Consider the following 11,784-nt stretch of genomic DNA (forward strand, 5'->3'; position numbering starts at 1 on the left):
TAATATGCTTAAAATCCATCTTGAAAAAACAAGAAAAGGAGAAAAAAGAAGGATAAGATGAACACTACTATCTCTTCAATCAATCTTCATTCAAGAATTCATAACATATCACAATCCATTCTGATTCTTCTTCATAAAGATCAATCATTTCATCCTCAAAAAAAGGTTGATTTCTTTTCCTCACCGAAATTGATGAACCCTAGAAGAGCATGTCAGCAATCTACATTGAAATATCTCCTCCTTGGTCGTCAACATCACAGGCAAAGAAAGAACCACACCATGCTGAATACATTGTTGATGCCTAACCATGATTCTATTCTCTAAACTGAATGAGAAATACTGTGGAAACTCAACAAGTTCCTTCAATTCCCTTCCCATTTCAACAACAAGATAATCAAATTTCGGTTCTAGGTTAAACTCAATACTATAACAAAACAAAGCAGGAAATCTTCTAAACATCGACATAGCTTCCCTATAAGATATTCCAATTTTCAAAAGATAACTAATTCTCGGTACAAGTTTATCCTCCACAGAACATGAAAGTAGAGAAGTATGTTTACTAATTTCAGGTATACCAATGCTTTGAAGAAAGTAAAGCGTAGGTCTGAGCCGCGTATCAACGCCGCAAGCCAGTAGACGCGGTCGCCGGTGAATTACGCGGCGGATATCAGTTCGATTCACGCGGACTTCACGGAGGAGGAAAGTGAAGACGGTGAGGATGGAGGAAACCTCTCTGGATAAGATTTCTGGACACATTGAAGCGGCGCGGCGGAGATCTTGTCTTGTGAGACCGATTGATTGGAGGAAATCGACGGTTTCTCTTAGGTCGGAGATTGCGGTGGCGGCTATTTGTGGATGTGTGGAGATGAATGAAGCGAAATCTATGCCGATTGAATCGAGGAAGAGCATTTTTTCGGGGAAATCTGAACGGGCGTTGGGTGAAGATGGTGAAAGGGAGGGAATAGGTTTACGTTCGGATGGAATGGTGTTGGTTGTGGATAGGGATGGAAATTGAAGGTTTGTTGGACGTGGATTTGGTGTGAGAATTGGACGTTTAAGGGGGAAATCTGGATAATTTGGTAATGAAGATGGTGTTCTTGAGGTTGAAGATGATGATAGATGGAGTGCAATTTCCATTGTTACGTAGTAGAGAGAAATGAAACAAGTTCTTCAGCTTAGCTTGAAGATAAACAAAATCTGGGTTTAAAATAAATAAATAAAACGTCTCATGAAGTGCGAGTTATATACATAAACACACTTTGGGATGTGAGATATCTAACCTACTGAACTTAATTTCAACTCGAAAACAATACTTTAAAGAGGCTAGATATCTAACTCATTCAGCTTAATTTAAAGAGGAGTGGAAATTTGACGAAATGACCCTTATAACTTAGCCTCAAAATTTCTTGCAAAATGACCTTTTGTGCCTAACAAATGACATATTTGCCCTTAATGTTTTTTCTTCTTCCCCCTCCCCGCGACTATCCTCAACTCCTCGAGCAAGCAACATAGCAACTCAATGCAACTATCCCGACTCTCCAAGCAAGCAACGCCGGACGCTTCCCCTCCCCCGACGATGTCTTCAACATTCATCAGCATTCAACCGACGTCTTCAACGCATTCTATGCAGCAACTGTAGCAAGGCAATCTCTCCCCGATGACACCATCAAATCAGATCTCCAACAAACGCCGAATCAATCAATGAGTATGTTATTAAATGATATTACTTTGTTTGGTATAGCTGAAAATACAATGTATAATCAATTGAAATCGTTGAAAACATAATATAATGACGCAAACTGTATTTTGCGTTGACGCAAACGGTACATTGCGTTGAAACAAACAATAATTTGTGTCAACGCAATGTACTGTTTGTGTCAACGCAATTTACTGTTTGCTTCAACGCAATCTACAGATTCCAAACTATATATGTAAACACACTTGTTAGTACTTTCTACTCACTTTTGTGAATTTTTATCAATTGCAAATCACAATATATTTGTTAGTACTTTTGTCCTCTATGATGGAGAGTGGAAAATTAATGATGGTGTTAGTTTTTTTGTTTCAAGTTAATGCGAATGTGTGACTCTACCCTAAAATATTAAATATGCCGAATTAGTTGACATCGTAGATGATGCTATGGGTGTGGACAAATTGAGATATGATTTAGTGGTCAAAATGGCATATTAGTAAACCATGCAGAAGAAGGAGAACGAGGCCCATGTTTGCGTCTAAGTCATGGGGCTAGTGAATTGGTTGCTAGTACCGGAGTAACTCCTTCTCTTACACCCCGGGAACCAATCACTTCTCATACCAGGAAAATATCCAACCATACTAAGTGGCTTGGTTCATATGAACCAATCAAGATTGAAACACCTGTACAATTAACCCTTGAAAGCGGATTGGAATTGAGTACATTTTTTTAGATCAACAAAAAAAACTTCAATTGAGGTTGCATAGACATGCGATGACTAATTATTTTAAATTCAAAGTGGAGAAGTCAACAAAAGATCTTTGTTTTGTGAAATGTCTGGATGAGAACTGCAAATGGAGATTGCGTGCTTTGAAGGAAAATTCTCTAAGATGTTTAAGATTTAGAAATTAGTAAAAGAACACACATGCTCAATTTTGACGAGGCAAGAGGATGTGAGGCAAGCACCATCATGACTAATTGGAGAGTGCATCAAATATAATTACATGAACCATCTACCACATGCCTAAGAAAATAATAGAAGACATGCAGACAAGTTATGAGTTAAATCTGACATATAATAAGGCTTGGAGGTCCAGGGAAAAACCCTTAATGGCGGTGTGAGGAACTGTGGAGGATTCCTATGGTAAATTGTCATCATACCTGTTAATGTTGCAGAAGAATAACCCAGGTACCATAATTGACATCCAGACGGATGAACAAGGTCACTTCAGGTACAGGTACATGTTCATGTTCATGTCCCTAGGCATCTCAATTAGGGGTTTCAGAAGTTGTTGTCGTCATTTATTGTGCGTCGATGCTAGTTTTCTTAAGCACAATGTTGGAGATCAACTATAACATTGAATGCGAATGAACAATTATATCTCGTTGTTTTTAGCATCATTTTTTAGAGAATAATAACTACTGGACATATTTCATGCAACAACTAAGAGTGGCAATTGGATCATTCTCGGATCTCGTCTTCGTATCCGATAGACACCCAAGTATTGTCAATGCCTTATCCGCGGTTTTTCCAGAAGCACATCACAGTGCATTCACATAACACATCAAAATGAATATTATGACCAAATTTAAAACTGATAATGGTCACGTTGAGTTTGATTTTGCTTCTCGTGCATACATCGTGTCAAAGTTTCATTAACACTTTGACAAGATCGGGGCTAAAGACCTGCCTATTTGGATGAAATTGGGTTGAAAAGATGGAGTCGTGTTTTTTTCTCCGGTTTGCGATACAATCAATTGACAAACAATTACACCAAGAGCTTTAATAGTCAGAGCATGAATGCTAGAAAATATCTCATAACAACATTAACTGATTATTTAAGATTCACAATATAAGAATAGTTTCATAATAGAAGAGAAAAAACTTCCAATCACACATAATGTTTATCTTCATATTATGAAAAGTTCTTACGTGAGCAAGCTGAGAAGGCCAAATTCTACAATATTAATCCGCTTAACCGATTTCAATTCCATGTGCATGGCGGTGAATTTTATTTTCAAGTTGACTTTCAAGCTCGAACTTGCACTTGTAGGGTATTTGATGTATCTAGTCCTCCTTGTACGTATGCCCTGACTGTTGCCCATTCCCGGAAATCGGTTCCGTGTGAGTTTTGCGCAATGTTAGAGAATTTAACCAATTGATTGCATGTTGAATTTATATAACTTAAATTATATTTTTTTAAGTTTTACTCAAATGAAGCGTGGTGCGATGCATATACGGAGACATGTTCTCCAACTCTTCCTCATTAAGGATGTTCAATATTTTATCTGAACCGAATATCCGACCGAATTCGAATTCATCGAATTTGAATTTCATTTTCGGTTTTCGAATCGAATCAAACCAATTCGAATTCAAATATGGTTTTCAAATTGGTTTTCGAGTTGGGGTTCAACTTGAAAACTAAACTGAAAACCGAATTCATTTTTTATTATTTATTATATATAATATACAATTTATTATAATATATAATAATTTATTTATTTTATTATATATAATAATTACTCATTAATTCTCTAAACTTAATTTCTCAGTAGCACTTCACCTCGTCTATATTCTCTAACCCTAGCCGCAGTCCACCTTATCTTTATTCGCTAAACATAATTTCTCAGTCGCCCACCTCTTATATATTCTCTAAATCTAATCCATTTTTATTCTTTAACCTAATTAAATAATCTATCTAGTCTCCTTATCTCTATTCTCTTAACATAATCTGAAGTCGTCATCTCCCTCTTTCATCTCCATAGATGTCACTTCTCTCTTTCATCCTTATTCTCATATGAAAGAGCTTCAAGCTTCAACTGCATTTATTCTCCATTCTCATATGAAAGAGTCTTCAACTACATCTTTGAGCTTCAATCTATCTAATCTCGATATCTCTTAGCTTTTTCTTTGTCAAAACTCTTAAATCTTTATCTATCTCTATGTCGTTTAACACCTATTTCGAAGTCAAGATCTATCTCCGCCGTTCAACATCTTAATTAAAATTCTGTTTTGAATTAGAATAATCTGAATTAAGATTTTACAATAAAAGAAAAAAAGAAAAGTAAATTCAGTTCGAATTCAAATTATTCGAATCGAATATCAAATTCGAATTCGGTTCGATTTTATTAGAATTTATTCGAATTCGGTTTCGAATTTGCCAAAAACCGAACCGATGAACCCCTACTCCTCATCATCCTTCTTCTTAAACTCTAGCCTCTTCTTCTCCAACTCCTCATCCTCAGCCTCCGACTCCAGCCTCTCCACTAAATCAACATTCATATATTCTTTTATTTTCTCCAATAATGTGATTATTTGGTTGAACATAAGATGTTGATTCTTTTTGATGAGTTTCATTTCAGTTTTAAGCTCATTTACATCCCCTATCAGTTCTTTTACATCCTTTGTCAGCTCATCAAGTTTGGCATCAGTCTAGGCTTGAGTCACTCGATTAAGTGCACTAGATGGAGAAGAGGAGTCACCAGAATTGTCTTAGTTAGTTTGAGGAGTCGTCGTAGAAGGGACTCGCCGAGATGACCGAGAAGCGTATTGGCTAGTTTCATTAGTAAATGATCGAGAGGTATCTTGGCTAGTTTCATCAGTAAATGACTGAGAGGTCCTCTTGGCTAGTGCGGTTTTGGAGGGTTGGGGATTAAGTAGTCTCCTCTGGGCTGGTTTGGGAATCATTTCATCTTCATTTTTTCTCTTCCTCACATCCACTTCAAAGAATTCATCATAAATGTAGTCTCTCATATATATATTCAAAGTCCTCCCCAAAGTACTTTCTCTTCTCCTCCTTAGACTCATCAATCTTGGTGAAAACATTGCACTTAGGAGGACAGTGACTACCTCTTGGACGGAGTTATTCCTAGAGGTTCTATAGAGCAATATCCTTGGACATATAGGCTCTTGCCGCTCCGTCTTATCCGCAAATTTGGGGACAAATGTCTTCATAACCTCATAGGTCCACACTTGGAAGGCTAGTGTGAACTCATTTATAGTATAAATGACATGAAAATCGCTTTTCCCCTTCCAGGTTTCCCTCTTGGCCAAATATACCTCCCCGAGGTGTTTCATATTTTTGTCAATACCCTTCAGGGTTGCTCTGAAGGACACATTTCCCCATGGAAATTGAAGGAACATCTCCATGTCCTCCATCATATGGAAGATTTCCATAAATATCATCCTCTTATTATCAGTTGCGAAGAGATACTAGTAAATTAGGTATATGAGTCACATCTTCCATGCATCCTCCTTATTGGAGCATTGGAGGAAACTTGCCTCAACCTTTGTCACTAACCATTATTTTACCCCCAAAATATTTGCGGACTAGGGGTGGAGATTCTTCAACATCCCTGTTTTCCACCATAGGAAATTTGTCAAAGTTGAGGCCTATCACTAAGGCATAATCCTTCATGCCCCAACAGACCTCCTCGCCATTGACTAGGAAGCTTATCTCATTCGAATTTGAGCTACTTTTCCTGATCAACATTTGATGGAGTATTGTTCCTGAGAAAAATACGGTCGGGACTTTGAATAGATTTGGAATTGGGTCTGCAATCCCTATCCAAAAGATCAAGGTGAGTAAATCTCTCATTTATCCTTGTTAAGCTGGTGCTAATGGATTTCTATGAAACACGGCCAGAAAACTTCTCAATAATAATTTTAGTTTTGGTTGGTGTCATCTGCAAAGAAAATTTTTGTTAGATTAATGAAAACACAGAAGTGCACCAATGATTATATACACAGATTCAAATGTCATACGCAAACTGACGCAAAGTGCGCAAAGTGTAATTTGCGCAAATGCACAAGTGCGTAAAGTGCAGTTTGCGCCGATACAAAGTACGCAATGTGCAGTTTACGCCGACGCAAAGTGCGCAAAGTGCAGTTTGTGCCGACACAAAGTGCAGTTTGCGCCGACGTAATATACAGATTCATAGCATTTCAAATCATTCACACAAACTATTCTTCACCCTAAAATTCTAAAACCCTAAAACCATTCATACTTAGTATGCAAGAGGAAAACGATGAAAAAACAAAAATTCACCTAAATATAGGATGCATTGAAGACATCGGCTGAATGATGATGAATGTTGAAGACGTCGTCAGGGAAGGGGAATCGTCTAGCGTTGCTTGAGGAGTCGGGGAGGGGAAGCATTGCTTGGGGAGTTGGGGCTCGCGGGGAGGGGTATCGTCTAGCGTTGCTTGCTTGGGGAGTGGGGGATAGTCGCGGGAAGGGGAAGCCCAATGGTCGGGGAGAAGAAGAGCGAAGAATGGGGAAACGAAGAAAAAGAAAAATATATTAAGGGTAAATGGGTAATTTGATGGGCTCAAAATGTTATTTTGCAAATATTAATTGGCCTAGGTTATTTTTGCAATAATGGTTCTTTTGAGGGTCATTTCGTCAAATTCCCTACTGAAAAAAAAAAGATAAAATATAAAGAGAGAAGAGAAAAAAATTTTTGTTAATTTTCAGCGAATTATATTAGGAACGTAATTTTCTCTCCCAAATTTCATTTTCCAGATATTTCTCTAATTTAGATAATTTAAATGGGAAGTAAAGTTTAGTTTTTATTACAAAATATATTTATTATTATTAAATTAATTAATAATTATTAAGCTAGAACTAAAACAGTTAGATTATTAAAAAAAAAAAATTATATAAAAAGATAAAAGAATAAGTTTTAAAAATTAATTATTATTTTTTAAAATTGAAAAATAACAAAAAATTAATTAAATTTGTTTTTAAAAATAAAATGAATTAGAAATTAATAAATTATCATATTTATTTAAACTATTAAATTTTAAAGGTAATGAAGGATATATTTAAAAATATATATATTAATATAAATATTAAAATCAAAATTGAAGAAAAAAATATTATTGGACTCTAATATTGGGTCTATTTTTATTATTTTGAAAAAAAAAAATCGATCTGCTTGATGGCATAGGTCTTGGACTCTAATATTGGGCCTATTTATTAAACTTTTTAAAAGAAATTAATCCATCTGGAGAAAACAACTCATTTGCATTAATTCAGATCATTAAATAAATTATTAAATAGGATGTGTTTGGAACTATGAAATTAAAATTGGGAGCGTAATTTTAATTATTAAATTTGGTAGATCATTTAAGATTAAAATTTAATTGTGTTTTTTATAATTCTTAGTTTCACTTTTTTATAACTCGGAATTATAATCTTAAATATTTTTTTTTATATATTTTCTAAATAAAAATATCTTATTTTTTATTAATTATAAAAAAAAATTAACGTGTTGAATCGATAATTTGTTTTAATTTGGGAAGTTATAATTTTAAATAAATATTTTTTTTTAAAATTTAGTAATTTAACATTTAGAACTAATATATATATATATATATATATATATATATATATATATATATATATAATTTAAAAATTTTAATGTATGATATTTAATTTTTTTTAATTTGAAAAATTAATCTGCTGAATATTTTTTTTTATTTTGTAAATTAACCTCTAGACCGACATTTAGACAAAAATTCTTGACTGTTAATATTCTAATAGGTTTTGTCAAACCAATATTTTAATAATGAGGAGTGATAGAGTGAGGAAATTTAGTGAGAGAATTTGGTGAGGGAATGACAGTGGCATCTAGGGTTGTAAACGAATCGAATCGAAGCGAATATTACTATATTCGATTCGTATTCGTGAAACTATTCGAATATTAGTATCCGTATTCGAAATTTTTTCGAATAATTAATGTGATTCGTATTCGATTTGAAATTGATATACGTATTATTCGATCCGATTCGAGTATTCGATTCTATTTTTTTAAAACATATTTTACAATATGTACTAGGGTTTAGAATAAATAATATTTATAAAATTAAAATTAATAAAACGGTATATATATATATATATATATATAATATATATATATAATCGAATATTTAATCGAATATTAGCGAATACCGAATCGAATATCTTGATTTTGTATTCGTATTCGTTTATTAGTCGAATCGAATCGAATATTTTTATTCGAATTCGAATCACAAAATTACGAATACGAATATTAAAATTCGAATACGAATACCGAATCGAATCAAAAGTATTTGATTCATTTACAACCCTAGTGGCATCACCTTCATTGGTTGGAAAATGTAAAAGTGGGAGGAAAGAGAGAAAAGAGAGAAATTATTTAATTTTTTCAGCGAATAAGATTATGCCACATCATTCCCTCACCAAATTCCCTCACCTAATAATTTCTCTTTAATAATATAGATAATGTATATTTAAATTGTTTGGAGAATTTAAATTGAATTATAACTTTATCATTTTTCCAAATTAAATTATAATTTATTATCAATTATAGTGAAATTATATTTAAAATTTTAATATTAATTTTAATTTCACTTCTCCAAACATACCATAATATCACATAGTACAAGTTTTTAAAATGATTTTTTTTATACTATTCTAAAATAAGTCATATTAAATTAATTATCACTTTTTAAATAATTTAAATTATTAATTAAAATGTTTTTTTAACTCTAATTTGTAAATGTAAAACAATTATTGATATATTATCATGTAAGAGTGAGCATTCAAATCCTTAAACAACCTTTTCCATAAAAAAAGAAAGGACCGATAAAGGAATAGCAATTTAGAAAATATCAAATCCCTTCAATATAGAGTTAATAGAGTTTCATATAATAAAAAATAATATATTATAATAAGATATGTTTTATTTAAATAATGATCAAATTTGATTAACATTAGAAATATTTTAGTTAAATTTATTATGTATTAAAAAAAGTTATAAATATATCAACTTTATTTTATTAATGTTTTTATAATTGATTAACTGATATTCAAAACATTAGTAAATCTGACTTAATATTTGATACATCAAATCCGTTGAATATAAAATTAAATTTAAAATGATATGATAAAATATAACTAACATAATAGAACCTACTCTAAATATATTATAAAACCGACTTGGTTACATTTATTATTTATGATTTACCAATTGATATTAAAATTGATAAAATAATTGATTATGCAAATATTCCTTACCTAAAGTAAGTATTTGCATACATTGTCAAGAAAGTGACGAAACTACCATTTGTTACAAATTAAAAAGAAAAAAAAGGTTACACATCCGAAAACGAAACAAAGAAAATGACATTATAACTAACATATATTAGTATCATGCACACCCACATGGAATTTTCCACTCCAAACAAATAATTGTCCATTATCTCCATAAATATATATGGAAACAAACTTTACCAGTTTCTAAACTTATAACTTTTATATATTCATGGCTAAGAGTTATTTTTAAAACGTGTTTTTAAAATAAATATTGAATTATTTAAAAAAATTAATTGGTATTAATTTTGAAGATTCAATTTTAAAACAAATTTAAAAGTTATTAATATATAATGATTTTATAGTGTGTTTAAAAATAAAAGACATTTTAGTGTGTTTAAAATAAATTGAGATATAATATTAAACATTATAAAAATATTAATAGAATTTTAGTGTGTTAAAAAAAAAAACTTAGAGAGTCTTAGAGTCTGTATTCAAATTCACTAAGTAATTATTTTCTTAAAACAAATTGAAGAGGAATTGAGTTTCCATTTTAGCACGATTGAGAATTGTGACCATCCATTTTAAGATGATTTATTTTTTAAGAATATTAAAAATCTTAATTTGTAGTAATGTCTTTGTTGGTTTCTATTATTTGCATTATTTTGACAGTGCTTGTTCTCGACTTCTTCACCTTCCACCTGCTATGTGGTTAATTTGTGTTTGCGATGTTATTTAATATAAACAAATTATCAAATTATGGCTCATTATCGGTAGTTAACTGAATTTCAAACATATTTTTTCATCTACATAATTTGAGGTTTTTTTTGAACGATTTCAAACGTTGTTATCTTATTATCGACATGATATTTGTAAATAAATAAATAAATAAAAATAATTTAACTACGGAATTTCAGCAAATATAGAGTTTTAATTATTAATTCTTTGCAATTCCGTAGTCAAACTCATCATTATGCTGAAATTCGGTAGTTAAATTATTTATATTTATTTAATTATAAATGTCACATGATAATAAGTTAACGGTATTTGAAGTTGTTTAGATTTATTTTGTATATCGTAAAAAATTGAAAAATTGATATTCAAAATACTGATTGAGAATTCGATTTTTAATATATATGTTAATTTATTAAAAAAAATGGCCTTATTTTTATTTTAATGTTAGGAGTATTTAAGTTTTAACTATTTATTTTAGAAAAGTCAGAATCATATTATTTATTGCCACCTTGACCCGTCTATTTGAATATGTCGGATTTTATTTTGAAATAAAATCCTTAACTTAATTAAAATATTCAATTAATTATCATAGTACTCAGCAAACAAAGGGATTAACAGTGACAATAAGTTTTTTAAAATTTTGATATATCACTATAGATCCACCAATATTTTTTTAACAAAATTAAACATATAAACAAATCAATCAGTCTTAATATTTATTTTAACATATTGAGACTCAACCATAAAAAAAAAAACCTTTTCTCTTACTCTAATAAATTTATTTTCTGAAAAGATTTGTTGTTAATTTATTTATAAAAATTTATTTAAAATAATCAAATCAAAATAGAAAGTATTAACTATATAATATAAATATCTTACTGAAATCTAGGTAGGTAATTAATATTAAGTTATTTATAAGGTGTAACTGTGTAAGTAACTGTTTAAATCGTTTAAACCAAACTGAATTCATTAAGGTTTCTTTTTATCTAACCGAGCCGAGCATAATGGTTCGATTAGTCGGTTCAATGCCGTTGAGTCAAATCGTCCAAACCAACAGTTTGAAACTTAATAAATCGATGTAAATAATTTAGATGTTTATTTCGGTCAATAAACCAACCAAATCAAACCGCTTGCACATTTAGTTATGTGTATTATACCGAGATTTTGGTATTAAAAAAACAGTTACGATTTTTACCTACGAAAACATTCGGTAAAGTATACAGATAACAAAGTTATAATATAACGAACTGCACTAATCATATTATTTATTTTAAACTT

General features: G+C 31.1%; 1 protein-coding gene across 1 annotated transcript; it reads right to left on the reverse strand.

Annotated features, from left to right (window-relative positions):
- Window positions 1-1,205, reverse strand: LOC124935964 (transcription termination factor MTEF1, chloroplastic). Its single transcript, XM_047476409.1, has one exon. The coding sequence runs from the start codon at window positions 1,135-1,137 to the stop codon at window positions 181-183; it is 957 nt and encodes a 318-aa protein (XP_047332365.1). The 5' UTR covers window positions 1,138-1,205; the 3' UTR covers window positions 1-180.
- Window positions 1,206-11,784: the final 10,579 nt, after the last annotated feature.

This window comes from Impatiens glandulifera, chromosome 4 (assembly GCF_907164915.1).
Source record: "Impatiens glandulifera chromosome 4, dImpGla2.1, whole genome shotgun sequence".
NCBI lineage: Eukaryota > Viridiplantae > Streptophyta > Magnoliopsida > Ericales > Balsaminaceae > Impatiens > Impatiens glandulifera.